This window comes from Cibotium barometz, chromosome 18, assembly GCF_041138505.1.
Source record: "Cibotium barometz isolate CiBa-2024 chromosome 18, ASM4113850v1, whole genome shotgun sequence".
Classification (NCBI taxonomy): Eukaryota; Viridiplantae; Streptophyta; class Polypodiopsida; order Cyatheales; family Cibotiaceae; genus Cibotium; species Cibotium barometz.
Genome location: NC_141063.1, coordinates 43,595,999 through 43,616,574, shown reverse-complemented (window position 1 = coordinate 43,616,574; position 20,576 = coordinate 43,595,999). Strand labels below are relative to the sequence as shown.

The 20,576-nt window shown below is 49.9% G+C and overlaps 1 protein-coding gene across 6 annotated transcripts in view; it reads right to left on the bottom strand.

Moving 5' to 3' along the window:
- The window catches only part of LOC147629391 (uncharacterized), a 204,725-nt gene that overhangs the window by 129,742 nt on the left and 54,407 nt on the right, over positions 1 to 20,576 (bottom strand). For all 6 annotated transcript variants that reach the window (XM_086812629.1, XM_086812631.1, XM_086812630.1 and 3 more), the window contains exons 9-10: positions 6,414 to 6,560; positions 6,207 to 6,283 (exon numbers count right to left, since the gene is read on the bottom strand). In XM_086812629.1, coding sequence (XP_086668755.1) covers positions 6,207 to 6,283; positions 6,414 to 6,560 — 224 coding nt within the window. The remainder of the gene's footprint in view (positions 1 to 6,206; positions 6,284 to 6,413; positions 6,561 to 20,576) is intronic.

Sequence of the window (20,576 nt, the reverse complement as noted above, 5' to 3'; positions counted from 1 at the left end):
ACGGTACCAGGAGCTCCTAATGGATAACATGTGGGAGGAAAACTCCAGCAACAAAGGTAAGCATCATACACATCACTATCCAAAGAGAGAGAGAGAGAGAGAGAGAGAGAGAGAGAGAGAGAGAGAGAGAGAGAGAGAGAGATTAAGCGTCTACTAAAGACCCCATGGGCCTATGAGACCAAAGTGATATAATAATGTCTATGGCATATCTCATCATTGAATGGAAAATAAAACAGAAAGAAAACATAAACATAGCTATCTCACTGGGGCGATACAAAACTGTCCATGGAAACTCGTCATGGAAAAAAAGACAACATAACAAAAAAAACTAACACTGATCCCTAGGTAAATGTAGATATGTATGGATCATCATTGTCATCCTCATCATCGTGGATACAAACTGGGTGTAGAGGATACGGGAGTGTGAGTGTGGAGAGGGAGCTATCCATCGATGTGTGGTAGGGGTCCATAGAGGATGTCCATCGGCTAGGGGATGAGGAGGGCCCCTTGATCTGCAAGGCCAAGGAGAAGCTGGGCGAGGTAGCAGCTACAAATGCTCAGTGGTGGCGGGGGAGAATCTCATCAATCTAGGGTTGGTGAGCCTAGGAGAAAGAAAGAAAGAAAGATTTTATTAACATCTTCCAAAAGACCGAACTCGGCCTATGAGACAAATCAGTGTACCTGTGTGGGGTATCCTCTGTCATCCCAACAAAATGAAAAAGTACTGAACTAAAGAGCTGAATCTGGGTGTGCAATAAGTACAATGAGTGGGGGAGGGGATGGAGCTCTACTACTAGGAGAATGCAAAGCTATATCCATGGAGTATACAATCATGATATGCAACCTAGCTAGCTCCATCCTGTACCATACTGGGGGTATAAAATGGTATACAGGTGTCCACAGCTCCCTGAAGAACATGCCTGGGTCTGCTCTAAAGCGAGCCAGTCGCTCCGCACCCTCTCTGTGAAACTGAGCTCTGATCTCTGTCATCTCTCTCTGGTATAGGCGTGGTGTCCAAAAGCCAGGTGTCCTCTGTCTCCTGCGGGCTCTGAGTGTCTCTGCTCTCTGGAGAGTAATTCCCTGTTGTGTAGGGGCTGGGAGTGGGGTGTGGATCTCTGAAAAAATGTAGTAATCTGTGTCTGTCGTCCCCCCTCTGGAGCTGACTGAGCCTGTAATGATGTCTCTCTGTGACACTGTATGTCTAGAATGAATCTCCCCAGTATGCGCTGGTCTGCGGCCTCAAAGATCTAGCGTAGGGAATAAGGCTCTCTGAATAAAATGGCATATCTCTCTCTGATGGTTGTATATGCTCTGCATCTGCATACATAATGCTCCTCACTCTCCACCTCCTCTCTGCACAATCTGCGTACCCTCTCCTCTCGGGGGATCCGTGCTGCTCTGCCAGTCTCGATCTCCAATCGATGTGATGAGACTCTAACCTGATCAATAGCTACTCGGGAGCCGTGTGGTAAAAAGCCCTCCATGTATCTAGGCCTCTCTATAAATCCATCATCAGTGATACTCATGAAGTGATCTCTGTAGTATAGCATCTTCGGTGGAAGAGGCTGTGTAGGCGATATCCATGTCTCTCGTGTATAGAGCTGCCATAGGTCCTGTCTCAATACTCTGTTCCTCTCACTATGAGAGACGGATATGTGGTGCATCCCTGTTGTACTGGAATGGTGGCCTCAGCCAGCTGTCTAGATGCCTCAAAAGCTGTGTATGACAATCTCTCCTGTGGCATCTCTCTGAATCTATCTAGCAAGCATATAGTCTGGAATATGGCCTCTACCATCATAGGAGGCGCAGCAAACTCTGCTCGGATAATGTCATGAGGTACTGACGGTTTGTTGCGTATCATGCGTGCCATCATGAGGGCATGTGGTCTCTCTATTTGTGTCCACCAATGGGTAGCAAGGCCTGGCACCCTTACTGCTGCTCCATACATCAATGCCGATGTGACTAATGTGTCAAATAGCCACCCCTTCGTCCAGGGCTCCTGAAAATGCGCATGGTGGCACTGTCTCTCTAGCATAGCCAATGCTGCATATCCCTATGTCAATCTAGCTCTGGCTGCTGAACCCATGAAGCGCGTGGCTGCTCTGCACAGAAGCTAACCCCTAGGTACACGTATGATGTCACCACCTCCACCTGGCGTCTTGCGAGAGTGAATGTCAGCTGACTCCTGCCCTGTCTCGATGTATGAAAGACCATAACCTTGGTTTTCCCAAGGTTCACAGTAAGACCCCTCTATGTGCAGAAATCATCGAGTGCATGTAGATGATGTTGTAGACCTCCTGGAGACTCGAACACTAATACAATATCATCAGCATAAAGCATAATATGTACTGAGGTACCTGCTAGATCAACTCCATCTCCGCCTCCCCTTGTAATGAAGTCAGCCACCTCATCAATGTATAACCCAAATAGCGTGGGGAAAAGTGGGCATCCTTGCTTCACACCAATGGTGCTAGCAATAGTCTCGGACATACCTCCTAGGCATCTGACTCGCCCAAAGACGTGCTCATATAATGCAAAGATGCCCAATGTCATATCTACTGGTATGCCAAGGGACTGCAGGCACTAAAAGAGCCTCTCTCGTGGTACTGTGTCAAATGCCTTGTGGAAATCCACAAAGCAGCAATAGAGCTTTCTCTTTCTCACTCTGGCCTGATCAATCATACATCTCAAAGTGAATACATGGTCAGTGGGTAGAGAAAGAAAGCTCTCCTGAAGCCTGCCTGCCCTGATGAGCGTAAACCTGCTCGCTCAGCATATAAGCTAAGCTCTTGCTCCAACACTGCACCATAGAGTTTGGCCAACACGTGGCCAACCATAACTGTCCTGTAGTTGCTCGGATCGAGCATATCCCCTGTTCTGTGGATCGGCACAATAGTGTGCATCGTCCACTCCACAGGCAAACCCTCTGCTAGTGTCCTGTTAAATAGGTGTGCAAGAAAAGGAGCCAAAGAATCTACTGCATATATGAGATGCTCACCCTGTAGGCCCATATGGTCCGCGGCCCGTCCATGCTGTAGGCGGCGGATAGCTTCCTTAACCATCGAGTGGGTAAAGAAGCTAGCTGTGGTAGGTCGAGGCTCCTGTGGCTGAGGTATAGGTGGCTGCTGTGGGGCGTGGTATAGGCCCTCTGCATATGTGTGCCATGTCTGTGGGTCTGCAATGGGTGTCGGTGTCCGGGGCTCTCTGAAGTGCCGCCATGAGATAGGGCTATCTCTACTCATGAAGAAATGGAAGATCTCTAGCTCTTGTATCTCTGCGAAGGCCCGCCTTTTGCGGCGAGTAAGTCTCCTCATCTCTCTCCTCGACTCCTGCTCTGTGATGGCTCCCAAGGCTCTCTGTATGCGGAGTCGTGAGTATAGGGCTCTGCACTCGTCATCATACCATTGTTCTGGGGCATAGTCCCAAATCTCGCAGGCTCTCCTCAGTGGACACGATGTGGGAAGCTCTGTAATGCAGCCGTGTGTAGGAGTGATGCCAGAAGGGCTGTAATGGTATCCATAGGTGCCAGGGGATCCATGAGTAAGAGCCCATCCTCTACTCTACCAGTGTATATGTCTGCCATGTCATGTGTGAAGTAGATGGTAGTGTGTGGCGTCGGTATGTGGGGGGCTGGTGAAACTGGTGATCCAGCTAGTGAAAATGCCAAGTATGTATGATCTGCCCCAATAGGACGAGGTGGGATGGAGAATGAGGTGACAAGATGTGATGCCTCCAAAGACCCCATAATGTAGTCTACCACCGTGCCTCCGGTCCGTGTATGACCCCCATGTGGGAAGCATGTCAGCCCTCCTGATCCCGGCCACTGTAGCATCCAATTATAAATAACAAGACGATGCCTAGCTCCCAACTCTAGTAAGTGGTCCCCATAATGTCCTCTGTCTGGTCCAGTATCCTCTGATGCCCGACTAGCCCCTATCTCCTCTGGATCCACAGGGTGGAGGATCTCCATGTCATCATAGTCATACACCTCACACTGTCTGCTCTGTGTGTGGCCATTGAAGTCACCCGTAAGAAATACTTCCCCTAGTGTGGAATAATGCATAATCTCCTCTGACAGACAAGTGTATGGCGAGGCTCCGGTCTCCTCCTCCTGTGGCATGTCCCTTGTAATGACATAGGAGGATCCTGATGGACGAAAGTAACATAAGGCTATGTATATAACCCTGTCCTGTGAGAGCTGTAAGCTGATCCACATGTATCTGGCCTCTGGATCCTGGCTACCACTCTCAGTCTCCCCTGTAGCTCCCATCTAAATACAACTGCTACTCCCCCCGACCCTCTCGAGGTACCCGGGCGTGTGGTCCTCCTGTATGCTGACTCCCACTGGAATCCCTCTACTCGAGGTAGCCCTCTCTCTGGGCTTTGATGTGTCTCTGTCAGAAGTATGATGTCTCTCCCCACCATAACATGCTCCAGTCGTCCAGGCTGCACCCATAGTGAACCATTACAGTTCCATACTGCCATGTGTATCTTTGTCAGTGGCCTGGTCTGTGTCCCAAAAGCCCCAAACCGCTAATCCATGGGCCGGCCATCAATGATGACCCGACCATCTCGATAGAAGGCCTTCTTGCCTTCTCTCCTCGCGTGTAAGACTCGTGGCATGCAAGCTCTCCTATGCTCAAGCAGCATCCTCGTGAGATCATCAGCCAAGAAAATAGGAGCTCCCTCTAAACCTCGTAGTATGACCCTCTTCCTCATGAAGGTGACCCTCTCCGTCTCTCCTGCAAACTGTAGGATGAGGGCTCGCTTGCGTGTTGAGTCTTTCCCGGCTCTCCATGCTTTGGTGAAGAGGAGAGGGTCCTCTTCCCTGTAGCCGAGCTTCATGCATAGAAGCTGTCCATCTTTCTCGGGAGTGGAGTCGGGTGTCTCGACTATACCTGTGACTCGAATGTTGAGGCGGCAGGCATGCCTCATCTTCTCCTCCTCAATGGTGGTGTGAATGATTTGGTGTTCTTCCCTTTGAGTCTCCTCCCTCACTTCTTTATACGGATGTTCTTCTTCAACACCTCAACCCATCCTGACTGCTTGGCTTTGAGTTTTCCCTCCATGTCCTTTGTGATCTCCTTGGAGATCTCTTCTTTGATGGCCGTGAGAGTGTTGTCATTGATCTCCTCTTCTTCCTTCTCAGTATTTTTGATGGCTACCAGTTCCACTTTCAATGCACTCACCTCCTCCTTGAGTGCCGTGTTCTCTTGTTCAAGGTCCGTGACCCGTGCTTCGAGGGCCATGATGTGCCGGTGTAGTTTGTTCTCCACCTCATTGAGGTTGGAATCGGATGTCTTCTTGTTCTCCTTGATTAGTGCCTTTCATTGCCGTCTCGAGGGCCTCGAGTTTCTCTTGGAGACTCGGGGCCATTCCTCCAGATTACTCTGCAGTCCTTCCCACAGGCAGGGAGGAGAGAGAGAGAGAGAAAGAAAGAAAGAAAGAAAGAAAGATTTTATTAACGTCTTCCAAAAGACCGAACTCGGCCTATGAGACAAATCGGTGTACCTGTATGGGGTATCCTCTATCATCCCAACAAAATGAAAAAGTACTGAACTAAAAAGCTGAATCTGGGTGTGCAATAAGTACAATGAGTGGTGAAGGGGATGGAGCTCTACTACTAGGAGAATGCAAAGCTATATGCATGGAGTATACAATCATGATATGCAACCTAGCTAGCTCCATCCTGTACCATACTGAGAGAGAGAGAGTTATGTTGCTGCCTTGGGGGCCTGAGCAAGGGTGGATGGGGAAAGGGGCGCACAGACCCTAGCAGAGAGGGAGGCGGGCCAGCATAGCGAGGCGGCGGCGAACAGTGAAGCGAATCAGCTAGCCAGCATAGCGGGCAGCGGCGAACGAATCAGCGAGGCGGAATCGGCCAACATTCAGGAGGGCAGCGAGGCAGAAGGGCTAGTGGGCGGCAGCGAAGCGAATCGGCGAACAGTCAGCAGGGCAGCGAGGCGAGAGAAATGAAATGAAATGAAATGTTATATTAACGTCTTCAAAAGGCCATAATGACCTATGAGACCAAAAGTTACATCAGAGAGAGAGAGAGAGAGAGAGAGAGAGAGAGAGAGAGAGAGAGAGGAAATGAAATGAAATGATATATTAACGTCGAGAGAGAGAGAGAGAGAAAGAGAGAGAGAGAGAGAGAATGTTAGAATTTGATAATGCGATATAAAATTAGATAGAAAAAATATTACCTTGGACAATTTGAAGCTTGAAAAGGAAGCGGAGCAGGCAAAGGTCCAGATCGCACACGCGTCACACACTCAGCTGCCTAAAGCATTGCAAGAAACCTCAAACTTTGCTGGAATGTAGAAAACCTTTGAGTTTTTTTCTTTTTTCTTAGGGGGCATTTATTGAACAAAAATAAACTAAATTTGGTGGGCAAGCCTTAAGATGCTTACATCAGTGGCACTTTCAGCCTTTATGGAGTGTATCATCAGTGGCTGTTGGGTAGTATCAGCATCATAATCTGAACATGGTGGTGGTGATGCCGCCATGTGTATTTCAGGACCATCAGTATCAGTCCCAGAAAAGGGCTCAACACCATCCTGCATGCAATGGATTGAGTGGAAAAAATGTGAGTAACTTTATAAATTTCAATATATCCATGCATGCTCAAGATACCCAATAAGAATAATCATTTTAAACACACAATATTGAAGACCTATAACTTCAATCCATAGCTCGGATCGAAGAGCTCTAAAAAATGAAAGTTGTACAGATTTTCAAGCCATGTGCACAGTCAACTTTGTGATCTTGAACAAGTGCCACATTTCGAGCTACGGTTTGAAAGTTATGAACCTTCAAAGATAGCGTGAAGAGGTAGAGACTCGATGATTAAATACATATATTTCTTACATATGTGACACATCTCACCCATAGGTAGACGCGGACAGCAGCCAGGGTGTGTAATATGCACAGGACAAGCGAGCAGGCAAGCGCTGCAGTCAGCATGCTGACGTGGCAGGTCATGAATAGGCTACATGTGTTTATACTGGCCGACGCAAGCAATAGTTTTGTGTGTATATATAGACTACCAGTTTGCCAAGTTCTTCCTCCATGCCTCATGAGGAACAAACTCACTTATTGAACCTTTTGAAACCTCCCAAGTTCAACTGGAAGATGGATGGGAAAGTTGTCAACAATTGGACCGGCAAGATGGTTGCAGGTGGTTCAGATATTTTTCTTCTCCATCTTGTGCATATGGCTCTGACACGTTGGCGGCAACAGGTGGTTCAGATGTTTCTCGGCTCCATTTGGTGCACAGCTCTCTGAGTACTTGCCCTCTTGTGGTCAAAACACGACCTTAGGCACCACTCCGTTTCTTGTTAGGATCTTGTTGGGATGAAAGGCGGTTTGGAAGCAGTTTTGTTCCCATGGTGGACTACTACCATGAGCTAAAGCCGCAATGGGAGCACTTTACCCAGAAGCAAATAGGGCAAGTTACCAACTACTTGTTGGCACGTTTCTGGAAGCTTCTACTCACGCTCCCGTCCAATGGTCGGAGCAAGTTGAGCGTTTTGAGGATGGTTTGAAACTGCTCTTCAACGCAAATGTGCCCGTTCCGTGACCTATTGGATTCGATACTAATGGCTACTACCCTCCAGACGCAGGAGGGTTCCATGTCACGTGCACGCCCGTGCCATGGCTAATCCTCAGCAAGAATAGTGGAATCCCCTACAGCATCAACACCATCATCATTTACAGCATTGGAGGGTGTAGGGTACTAGTCGGCAGCCATATAGGCCTAGCACTATGTTGAAGGCCCTAGTAGCAGGCGGCAGAACTATGTTGAAGGCCAGCATCGTTTGGGCAGCATAAAATTAAAGCACAGCATTTAAGGCATATTATTGTGAATAATCCATGTCCAAACCAGGCTAACAGCACTTCTACTAGGGCCGACCAGCACCTCAACACATATACAAGAAAAAAGCATCAATTTCAGAAGTCAAGCAAGTTCATTTATCATTCATCTAGCATAGAAGTCAGTAGACATCATGTAGGGGCCAGAGGTCAACCCCTTTGGGGCTGACCAAGGGCTCAATCATGTACAAGCATTAAAGCAACCTTTTTGTACCATATTAAATATAGAAAAACCCTGACACCAATCTCTCTCTTCTTCACTCTCCTCTGTCTTAATCATGTTTACATCAGCATCTTGTTCTTAATTAGTCTTAGGGTTGTGGATGGCTTCTACGCATGCAACATTGGTATCAAAGCATTCAAGCTCAGCCACTAAGTATAGTCCCAGGGAGGTGCACAGACCGAGCAAAAGAATCCAGCAGGATAGCAGATGGAGTGGTATGCAATAGGCGAAGCTAGAGGAAGCATTCCTTGAGGGTATGTATGTATAACCAGTACATCATTAAGCTCTTAGGTTAGTTCCAAAGGCCTAGCAACACGCATGATCAGTTCCGGCACGTGACCCACCGTTGTGTTAAGGGTAAGGGATAGCATGCATGGGGACAGCAGAGGAACAAATGCTCAGTTCTTCAGTGGAGATCAGAAGTGGAGGTGTTCAGACAAAAATATCAAAGTCAGTGTCAAAGTCAAAAGTAGAAGTTTAAGGTCAGTAGTCTAGGGAGGAAGGATGACAGGGTGTCCACCCCGTCATCAAGTTAAGCAAGAGGGATGTCACGTGCACACCCGTACCATGGCTAATTGTTACATGCGGAAGCTCTGGGAGTCTTCTTTTAGCCCTAAACACCACTTAGAACATGCTGATGCAAAAACGCAGACAGAAGAGAGAGTAGAGAGAGAAAGAAAGAAAGAAAGAAAGATTTTATTAACGTCTTCCAAAAGACCGAACTCGGCCTATGAGACAAATCGGAGTACCTGTATGGGGTATCCTCTGTCATCCCAACAAAATGAAAAAGTACTGAACAAAAAAAGCTGAATCTGGGTGTGCAGGGGATGGAGCTCTACTACTAGGAGAATGCAAAGCTATATGCATGGAGTATACAATCATGATATGCAACCTAGCTAGCTCCATCCTGTACCATACTGGGGGTATAAAATGGTATACATCAGTGAAGGGGGTGTCCACAGCTCCCTGAAGAACATGCCTGGGTGTGCTCTGAAGCGAGCCAGTCGCTCCGCACCCTCTCTGTGAAACTGAGCTCTGATCTCTGTCATCTCTCTCTGGTATAGGCGTGGTGTCCGAAAGCCAGGTGTCCTCTGTCTCCTACGGGCTCTAAGTGTCTCTGCTCTCTGGAGAGTAATTCCCTGCCGTGTAGGGGCTGGGAGGGGGATGGATCTCTGAAAAAATGTAGTAATCTGTGTCTGTCGCCCCCCCTCTGGAGCTGTCTGAGCCTGTAATAATGTCTCTCTGTGGCGCTGTATGTCTAGAATGTATCTCCCCAGTATGCGCTGGTCTGCTGCCTCAAAGATCTGGCGTAGGGAATGTATCTCTCTCTGATGGCTGTATATGCTCTGCATCTGCATACATAATGCTCCTCACTCTCCACCTCCTCTCTGCACAATCTACATACCCTCTCCTCTCGGGGGATCCGTGCTGCTCTGCCAGTCTCAATCTCCAATCGGTGTGATGAAACTCTGAGCTGACCAATAGCCACTCGGGAGCCGTGTGGTAAAAAGCCCTCCATGTATCTAGGCCTCTCTATAAATCCATCATCAGTGATACTCATGAAGTGATCTCTGTAGTATAGCATATTCGGTGGAAGAGGCTGTGTAGGCGATATCCATGTCTCTCGTGTATAGAGCTGCCATAGATCCTGTCTCAATACTATGTTCCTCTCACTATGAGAGAGACGGATATGTGGTGCATCCCTGTCATACTGGAATAGTGGTAGATGATCCATGTCTAGGCCATGCTGTGAGAACCAATGTGTGACCTGTGCATACCATGATCCTCTGTCTCCTGCCTCAGCCAGCTGTCTAGATGCCTCAAAAGCTGTGTATGACAATCTGTCCTGTGGCATCTCTCTGATTCTGTCTAGCAGGCATATAGTCTGAAATATGGCCTCTACCATCATAGGAGGCGCAGCAAACTCTGCTCGGATAATGTCATGAGGTACTGACGGTTTGTTGCGTATCATGCGTGCCATCATGAGGGCATGTGGTCTCTCTATTTGTGTCCACCAATGGGTAGCAAGGCCTGGCACCCTTACTGCTGCTCCATACATCAATGCCGATGTGACTAATGTGTCAAATAGCCACCCCTTCGTCCAGGGCTCCTGAAAATGCGCATGGTGGCACTGTCTCTCTAGCATAGCCAATGCTGCATATCTCCGTGTCAATCTAGCTCTGGCTGCTGAACCCATGAAGCGCGTGGCTGCTCTGCACAGAAGCTAACCCCTAGGTACACGTATGATGTCACCACCTCCACCTGGCATCCTGCGAGAGTGAATGTCAGCTGACTCCTGCCCTGTCTCGATGTATGAAAGACCATAACCTTGGTTTTCCCAAGGTTCACAGTAAGACCCCTCTGTGTGCAGAAATCATCGAGTGCATGTAGATGCTGCTGTAGACCACCTGGAGACTCAGACACTAATACAATATCATCAGCATAGAGCATAGTATGTACTGAGTTACCTGCTAAATCAACTCCATCTCCGCCTCCCCGTGTAATGAAGTCAGCCACCTCATCAATGTATAACACAAATAGCGTTGGGGAAAAGTGGGCATCCTTGCTTCACACCAATGGTGCTAGCAATAGTCTCGGATATACCTCCTGGACATCTGACTCGCCCAAAAACCTGCTCATATAATGCATAGATGCCCCATGTCATATCTGCTGGTATGCCAAGAGACTGCAGGCGCTGAAAGAGCCTCTCTCGTGGTACTGTGTCAAATGCCTTGCGGAAATCCACATAGCAGCAATAGAGCTTTCTCATCCTCACTCTGGCCTGATCAATCATACATCTCAAAGTGAATACATGGTCAGTGGGTAGAGAAAGAAAGCTCTCCTGAAGCCTGCCTGCCCTGATGAGCGTAAACCTGCTCGCTCAGCATATAAGCTAAGCTCTTGCTCCAACACTGCACCATAGAGTTTGGCCAACACGTGGCCAACCATAACTGTCCTGTAGTTGCTCGGATCGAGCATATCCCCTGTTTTGTGGATCGGCACAATGGTGTGCATCGTCCACTCCACAGGCAAACCCTCTGCTAGTGCCCTGTTAAATAGGTGTGCAAGAAAAGGAGCCAAAGAATCTACTGCATATATGAGATGCTCACCCTGTAGGCCATAGTCACAGGGGACGGAGGGGACTGCAGCTTGGAACGCGGGGACGCCGATTCGGGACGGACCAGCAACGGGGACGGACGGGGACGGACGGACGTCCCCCATGGCACGTTTCTCACAAGGGACGGCGACGGGGACGGCACAGAGACGGGGGACGCCGGTGAGGGACGGACCTGTGAGGGGACGGCAGAGAGATGCCTGCCATTTTTTGGCCGTTGCGCTTCCCTTTTTTAGCTGTTGGCTCTTTGAGGCTTGTTTGGCCCTCTCTCTCTCTCTCTTGCCCTTGAGGCTTAAGTTTGAGCCTTGGGCCTTGGGCCTTGGCCCTTGAGGCTTGGCCCTTGCCTCTCTCTCTCTCACTTGCCCTTCCGGGTTCCCTCTCTCTTGCCTATCTAATATCTATTTATAGAACAAGGCTACAAGGCTACAAACATGGAGTTTAGCGTAAACGGCCCTTCGGACTCCCCCCCGGACCCCCTGCAGAGAGGGGCTCACGCCCCCCTCCGCACCTTCCCCCAAGTAGGCTGGTGTGAAACTGCGCGCCGCAACGGACTCAAAATTTACAGCCCATATGCAGTATGTGTATAATAACTCACCGCATATGCATGTAGCCTGGTTGGCAGTGTGCCAACCTTCTCTAGAATCGTCTCATGCTATCTGGCCACAATTGGCCACCATCCGGTGTTTAAACCGGGACTTATCAGATGACCCGTGCTACTGATAAATGCCTTCTCCTCATATAGGGGGGATTCACAAAGTAGAGTTAGCCGGTGCCTGCGTAGTTACCTGAGGGTGGAAAAACTTTAAAAAAAAAGTATTTTTTGAGTGCCGTTCCCTCCCCCGTCCCCGTTCCCTACTTATGGCCGTCCCCCGTCCCGTCCCCGTCCCCGTCCCCCGTTACCGTCCCCCGTTCCTTGTGACTGTGCTGTAGGCCCATATGGTCCGCGGTCTGTCCATGCTGTAGGTGGCGGATAGCTTCCTTAACCATCGAGTGGGTAAAGAAGCTAGCTGTGGTAGGTCGAGGCTCCTGTGGCTGAGGTATAGGTGGCTGCTGTGGGGCGTGGTATAGGCCCTCTGCATATGTGTGCCATGTCTGTGGGTCTGCAATGGGTGTCGGTGTCTGGGGCTCTCTGAAGTGCCGCCATGAGATAGGGCTATCTCTACTCATGAAGAAATGGAAGATCTCTAGCTCTTGTATCTCTGCGAAGGCCCGTCTTTTGCGGCGAGTAAGTCTCCTCATCTCTCTCCTCGACTCCTGCTCTGTAATGGCTCCCAAGGCTCTCTGTATGCGGAGTCGTGAGTATAGGGCTCTGCACTCATCATCATACCATTGTTCTGGGGCATAGTCCCAAATCTCGCAGGCTCTCCTCAGTGGACACGATGTGGGAAGCTCTGTAATGCAGCCGTGTGTAGGAGTGATGCCAGCAGGGCTGTAATGGTATCCATAGGTGCCAGGGGATCCATGAGTAAGAGCCCATCCTCTACTCTGCCAGTGTATATGTCTGCCATGTCATGTGTGAAGTAGATGGTAGTGTGTGGCGTCGGTATGTGGGGGGCTGGTGAAACTAGTGATCCAGCTAGTGAATATGCCAAGTATGTATGATCTGCCCCAATAGGACGAGGTGGAATGGAGAATGAGGTGACAAGATGTGATGCCTCCAAAGACCCCATAATGTAGTCTACCACCGTGCCTCCGGTCCGTGTATGACTCCCATGTGGGAAGCATGTCAGCCCTCCTGATCCCGGCCACTGTAGCATCCAATTATAAATAACAAGACGATGCCTGGCTCCCAACTCTAGTAAGTGGTCCCCATAATGTCCTCTGTCTGGTCCAGTATCCTCTGATGCCCGACTAGCCCCTATCTCCTCTGGATCCACAGGGTGGAGGATCTCCATGTCATCATAGTCATACACCTCACACTGTCTGCTCTATGTGTGGCCATTGAAGTCACCCGTAAGAAATACTTCCCCTAGTGTGGAATAATGCATAATCTCCTCTGACAGAGCAGACAAGTGTATGGCGAGGCTCCGGTCTCCTCCTCCTGTGGCATGTCCTCTGTAATGACATAGAAGGATCCTGATGGAGAAAAGTAACATAGAGCTACGTATATAACCCTGTCCTGTGAGAGCTGTAAGCTGATCCACATGTATCTGGCCTCTGGATCCTGTGCTACCACTCTCAGTCTCCCCTGTAGCTCTCGCCTGAATAGGACTGCTACTCCTCCCGACCCTCTCGAGGTACCTTGGCGTGTGGTCCTCCTGAATGATGACTCCCACTGGAATCCCTCTACTCGAGGTAGCCCTCTCTCTGGGCTCTGATGTGTCTCTGTCAGAAGTATGATGTCTCTCCCCACCATAACATGCTCCAGTCGTCCAGGCTGCACCCATAGTGAACCATTAGAGTTCCATACTGCCATGTGTATCTCTGTCAGTGGCCTGGTCTGTGTCCCATAGGCCCCAAACCGCTAATCCATGGGCCGGCCATCAATGATGACCCGACCATCTCGATAGAAGGCCTTCTTGCCTTCTCTCCTCGCGTGTAAGACTCGTGGCATGCAAGTTCTCCTATGCTCAAGCTGCATCCTCGTGAGATCATCATCCAAGAAAATAGGAGCTCCCTCTAAACCCCGTAGTATGACCCTCTTCCTCATGAAGGTGACCCTCTCCGTCTCTCCTGCAAACTGTAGGATGAGGGCTCGCTTGCGTATTGAGTCTTTCCCGGCTCTCCATGCTTTGGTGAAGGGGAGAGGGTGCTCTTCCTTGTAGCCGAGCTTCATGCATAGAAGCTGTCCATCTTTCTCGGGAGTGGAGTCAGGTGTCTCAGCTATACCTGTGACTCGAATGTTGAGGCGGCGGGCATGCCTCATCTTCTCCTCCTCAATGGTGGTGTGAATGATTTGGTGTTCTTCCCTTTGAGTCTCCTCCCTCACTTCTTTACGGATGTTCTTCTTCACCACCTCAACCCATCCTGACTGCTTGGCTTCGAGCTTTCCCTCCATGTCCTTTGTGATCTCCTTGGAGATCTCTTCTTTGATGGCCGTGAGAGTGTTGTCATTGATCTCCCCTTCTTCCTTCTCAGCATTCTTGATGGCTACCATTTCCACTTTCAATGCACTCACCTCCTCCTTGAGTGCCGTGTTCTCTTGTTCGAGGTTCGTGACCCGTGCTTCGAGAGCTATGATGTGCCGGTGTAGTTTGTTTTCCACCTCATTGAGGTTGGAATCGGATGTCTTCTTGTTCTCCTTGATTAGTGCCTTCATTGCCATCTCGAGGGCCTCGAGTTTCTCTTGGAGACTCGGGGTCATTCCTCCGGATCACTCTGCAGTCCTTCCCACAGGCAGGGAGGAGAGAGAGAGAGAGAGAGAGAGAGAGAGAGTTATGTTGCTGCCTTGGGGGCCTGAGCAAGGGTGGGTGGGGAAAAGGGTGGGTGGGTGGGGAAAGGGGGCAGAGGCGAAATGGCGGGGAGGGAGGCAGAGGCGAAATGGCGGGAAAGGGGACAGAGGCAAAATGGCGGGAAAGGGGGCAGAGGCGAAATGGCGGGGAGGGAGGCAGAGGCGAAATGCTGGCAGAGGCGAAATGGCGGAAAGGGGGCAGAGGCGAAATGGCGGGGAGGGAGGTAGAGGCGAAATGGGTGCAGAGGCGAAATGGCGGGGAGGGAGGCACAGGCGAAATGGCGGAAAGGGAGGCAGAGGCGAAATGCTGGCAGAGGCGAAATGGCGGAAAGGGGGCACAGGCGAAATGGCGGGGAGGGAGGCAGAGGCGAAATGCTGGGCAGAGGCGAAATGGGTGCAGAGGCGAAATGGCGGGGAGAGAGAGAGAGAGAGAGAGAGAGAGAGCTGGAAATTCAGTATATTCATATGGTACAAAAAGGTACCTCTAAATCGGCAAACATGGGCTGCCTTCCATGAAAAGGTGGAAACACCCAAAACAGTCCTAGATACTGGACCCACTCCACAAGGGAGTGAATGAATACAACAATGAGCAAACATGCCTATTTATAGGCTGCAAAATCACTGATGGACTGGCCGCCAACAATGAGCAAACATGCCTATTTATAGGCTGGAAAATCACTCATGGACTGGCCTACTGCTGGTCGGCCAGGTTCAAGTCCAAAAAATCATGTGATATGCAGCGACAGGTTCATTAGTCTATTCTTATGCTGGCCGACAGCAACACCACCTCTTCCATTAGATATCCTCCTGCCAAAACAGCATAACATGCTCCTAAATTCTGGTTCTAACTGATTCTTAATTCCTTCTTTATCTGTTGCCCTTCAAGACTAGCCTCAAAGAATGTCCATGGCAAATCTTGCACATGACATCCCCCTCTACTAAACTTGATGACAGGATTCCAACCTATTTTTGGATGACTGTCATCATCCCATTCTGTTCACGGAGTCCCTCTGTCATCCCATCCATCTCTGGCAACCCTTTTCACTGAAAACCCGGCCCGGTCTCCAAAACCACTCTGACTCTGAATAAGATCTATGCATCTGTTCCATCCAGTCCCCAACCTGTTCCTGCCCTGTCTCTGAACACCGTCTTGGTCTTCATTCCTGAGAAATGAGTCTAGCACTCTCACTCCACCCCTTGGAGGATCATCCTCCCTTGGGACCGTTGCCCGAAAGCCTTTCCTGGCTCACAGGACTGCCATCCCCTTTGGGCTTTGTGGAACACCACCAACCAACCTCCTGGGAGCTCTTCCCGGTCTCGTGTTCCTTGCCTTGGGCTTCGTACCTGTGCACTTTCCTATACCTTGGACCTGTACACCTTCATATGGGACTGAACCAGCATCTAGCCTTGCTGAGCCTAATGCTCTGATACCAATGTTACATGCGGAAGCTTTGGGAGTCTTCTTTCAGCCCTAAACACCACTTAGTACATGCTGATGCAAAAACGCAGACAGAAGAGAGAGTAGAGAGAGAGAGAGAGATAGCTGGAAATTCAGTATATTCATGTGGTACAAAAAGGTTCATTAGTCTATTCTTATGCTGGCCAACAGCAACACCACCTCTTCCATCAGATATCCTCCTACCAAAACAGCATAACATGCTCCTAAATTCTGGTTCTAACTGATTCTTAATTCCTTCTTTATCTTTTGCCCTTCAGGACTAGCCTCAGAGAATGTCCATGGCAAATCTTGCACATGGCACTAACCCTCAACATGAACAGTGGAATCCCTGACTATCATCAGCATCATTACCATCATCAGCATCAGTGTCATCAGCAGCAGTATCATCATCAATAGCTACAGCATCAACACCATCATCATTTACACCATTGGAGCGTGTAGGGTACTAGTCGGCAGCCATACAGGCCTTTGCAGCAGCCGGAAGTCAGCCCACAGACCCTAGCAGCAGGCGACAGCACTATATATATACCTAGATGAATCTAGGAGCATGCCCAAATTCACCTTTTAGGAACGTGCATGTTATATACTCATGGTAGTCAACCCACAAGACTATAACTATCAACTCCATTATGCATAGTATGGACTAGATACTACGACATCCCCACTAGCATCATTAGTGCCCAATAGTGGGTGTAGAATGGACTAGATACTATGACATCCCCACTAACGTCATCAGTGCCCAATAGTGGGCGACAACACTATGTTGAAGGCCAACATCGTTTGGGCAGCATCAAGTTAAAGTGCAGCATTTAAGGCATATTATTGTGAATAATCTATGTCCAAACCTGGCCAACAGCACTTCTACTAGCCGACCAGCACCTCAACACATATATAAACAAAAAGCATCATTTTCAAATTCATCATTCATCTACCATAGAAGTAAGTAGACATCATGTAGGGGCCAGGGTCAACCCCAGTCATGCATAGCATTAAAGCAACCTTTTTGTACCATATTAAATACAAAAAAACCCTGACACCAATCTCTCTCCTCTTGTCTTAATCATGTTTAAATCAGCATCTTGTTCTTAATCACGCTTAGGGCTGTGGATCACTACAACAAAGGCTTCCAAGTCTGGTATTCAACAGAAAGTCCAACAGCAGAAGGGCAAGGAGATTCCTACAAAAGAAGCTAATAAGGCCATGGAGGATAACAACAGTTCGAGTGGGAGAGTGTCGCAACCAGACATGACTCTCTCAAGAGGAGTTCTAAGCCAAGCGACCAGCTGGTCAATGTTTCAAGTTTGACTCCACCGAGCATATCACAAAGGATTGTCTAAGAACCTTGGAGGAGTCGTCCGAGGAGGAGGTTTCTTCAAAACCACAAGAGCAGTCCGAGGTGGAGGCTTCTTCACGGAGATGCATGCGTGCGCGTGTCAGCCTTTTTTATTTCTCGGGTTGAGGACACACCCATGTTGCTTCATTGCATCATGCCACAAGCTCAAACCGGGGAAGTTTTTTGGCCACGTCTCTAAGGGGGAATCTTAACAATTGCCATCTGTACTAGGTGAAGAATCTTTGGCCTCAGTGGACCGTTGCTTCAACTTCAAGGCTCGTACAGGACTCTTCTCACTTGCCGTTTGCATTAGGTGGTGTTTCTTCAATGTCTAGTATCATGAGGCACCACAGGAGGACATGTCACCGGATTTGTCTTCACCTTGGGAAGATATGCCAGTAGGTGTGTCTTCACACTCCACAGATTGCTTGGAGTCTTTGCTTCGGAGTATCAGCAGCGGAGTGTCAGCAGAGGATGGAGATGGACACAGATTTCATGCAGCTCTTCTAACGTGCATTAGGGTTGGTGCAAGTAGTTCTTGTGATCCGTCTTCATAGTTGCATTAGTGGATGGAATGTGGATAGCGGAGTTTTACCAGGCCATTCTTTGGGGTGTTCTTCCCATGGATTAACGGAGGATACTCAGCAGTTGGTAGAGTTTTTTCTTGGACATGGTGTTCTAGACATACAAGTGCCAAGCAGTACCAATGGACACAGATTTCGTGCAACTCTTCTAGCGTGCATTAGAGTTGGTGCAAGTAGTTCTTGTGATCCATCTTCACAGATGCATTAGTGGATGGAGTGTGGATAGCAGAGTTTTACTCGGCCATTCTTTGAAGTGTTCTTCCTGTGGATTATCGGAGGATACTCTGCAGTTGTGGCAAAGTATTTTTCTTGGAAATTTGGATAAACGACAAGCGTAGGATCAAGTAGAAGTTGGTCATCCGCAGGTTTTTTTGCAAGTGGTCTCACAGTGTTCGGGAACTTGGGTACCTTGAGCTTTGCTTGGATTTTTTCCTTTTACAAAAGGGCACTTTATTTGGACACCGTGCAGTTGAGGACAGCTACAATGCAAGTGGGGGAGAATGTGACACATCTCACAACATGCAGCAACTGGGGGAGAATGTAACACATCTCACCTATAGGTACACGCGGACAGCAGCGAGGATGCACATCAGTTAGGTAATTTGCTTAGGACAGGCAGGCAGGCAAGGGCTGGTGCCATGTGGCAGCCAACATGCTAACGTGGCACGTCGTGAATAGGCCAACAGGTGTTTATACTCGTCAACCAGCAATGATCGTGTGTATATACATGACTAGCAAAATCATCATAATCATCTCCATTCCTCACAGAGATCAGAGCCTACAGGTCTCTCTACAATACAGGCTGGTCAAGGAGATCTAAGGCAGTGTGGGGGCTGAGAATTGACATTTTTATTCTCAGCCATCTTTTGTACTTTAAGTACAGTTGTAACACTTTTGCCTTGTACATAATACAAATCAGTAGTTTACGACTCTTGTGTGTGCTGTTGTGTGATTCCACCGCACTCTTTTCTATCTCGTGTGTGCTGTTGTGTGATTCCACCTCACTCTTTTCTATCTCTGAAAACCCTAGCACATAGGCACAAGTGTTTTACACAATACCATCAGAGACATAATTTTGGTGACAAATTGCCAATTAGTTTATCTGAAAACAAGTTGAGTCATACCAGGATGGGTCGCTGAAGCTCCCGCTCCCCCCCCTGCTCGCGCTGCTGCCTGCACGCCCTCCCCCCTTCCCGCCCACGCGTCTGTTCCCCCCCCCCCCCCCCCCGCCTGCCCTTTGTTTCTGCCGCCCTCGCGCTTGCTCCCCCCCCGCCTGGTTCTCTTGTGCCCCCCGCCCCAGCGCTGTAGCGCCCGCCCCTGCTCCTCTCCATCGCGCCACCCTCCCTTCTTCAGCTCCCCGCCCCCCTCCGCCAGTCTCCGCCCTCTCACCCTTTCGCGTTGCTTCCGCCCCCCCCTGGGGTTTTTTTCTTCGCCGCCGCCTTACCCCCCCCCTCCCCTTCTTTCTGTTTTTTTTCCCGTCCCTTGGGGTTTTTTTGCCTTCCGCCTTCCCCCTCCGCCATTTGTGTGCAGCTCGGCTCTTGCAGGACTCTCCGCATTCGCTCCGCCTTCGACATAGCTTCAGACTCTGATGGAGGCTCCTCCCGCCCCACCTTAGAGGGACTCTTCCGCAGCCCCCTCGCCCGCCCCTGAGGATATCCCCATCAGGCTTTCTCTTTCGCCAGAAGAGGAAGCGAGCCTCGCCGCAGAGGTGGAACGCCTCCAGGCACATTCCACCATCTGCCGTATAGTCGGCACTCGCCCCAGCAGAGGGGAGATCCGGGATCTTCTCCAGGCCCGCCTTCTTGCAGATGTGGGCAAGATCCTGGACGTTCAGCTACTGGGCTGTGGACACTACCAGATTGAGTTCGAGACACCCCAGAGTGTGGCCCAGGTCCTAGCCATGAGTCCCCTTGACATCAGGGGCGCTCGGGCATTCTTCAGACCTTGGCAGCATGGCTTTGACCCAGCAGCGGCGGCTGAGCAGGGAGAGCGCCTTTTCCATGTTACAGTTTGCTTCCCTGGACTCCGCCGTGAGTACCTTCTGCTCCTTTCTAGGCTAGGAGCATTGGTGGGCTCAGTGCTTGAGACTGGCCACACAGCAGCTTCAGTGGTGGCTAGAGCAGCTGGGCTACCTTCGGTCAGAGTTTTGGTTCCTGACATCTCCTCCCTTCCGAAGGTCATTCAGCTACCTAGGATAGAGGGGGGATGGATTGATCAGAGAGTGGAGTTTTCGGGGCTCCCGAACCAGTGCTTTATCTGCAGGCAGGTCGGCCACATGGCCAAGGCTTGCTGCCCTCGCAGGAGACCCCGACCTTCACCGCAGCAACAGGCCCCCGATGGCCCGCCCACAGATGCGGCTCGGCAGGCAGCCTCCGGGACACCTGCTCATCCCACAAAGACCTCGGAGTGGCAGCCTGGACAGGGGCGCCGTCGAAGGAGACAGCCACAACAGCACGCCCAGAGACCGATGCAGCAGCAGCCCCAGTCTCATAGGGTTCCCGTGAGGAACAGCTTTGCTCCCCTCCACGAGGAGACCCTAGCGCCGACTGAGGACCAGGAGATGCCAGCACCCCCTCCTTCGCCCCCACCCGCCCCC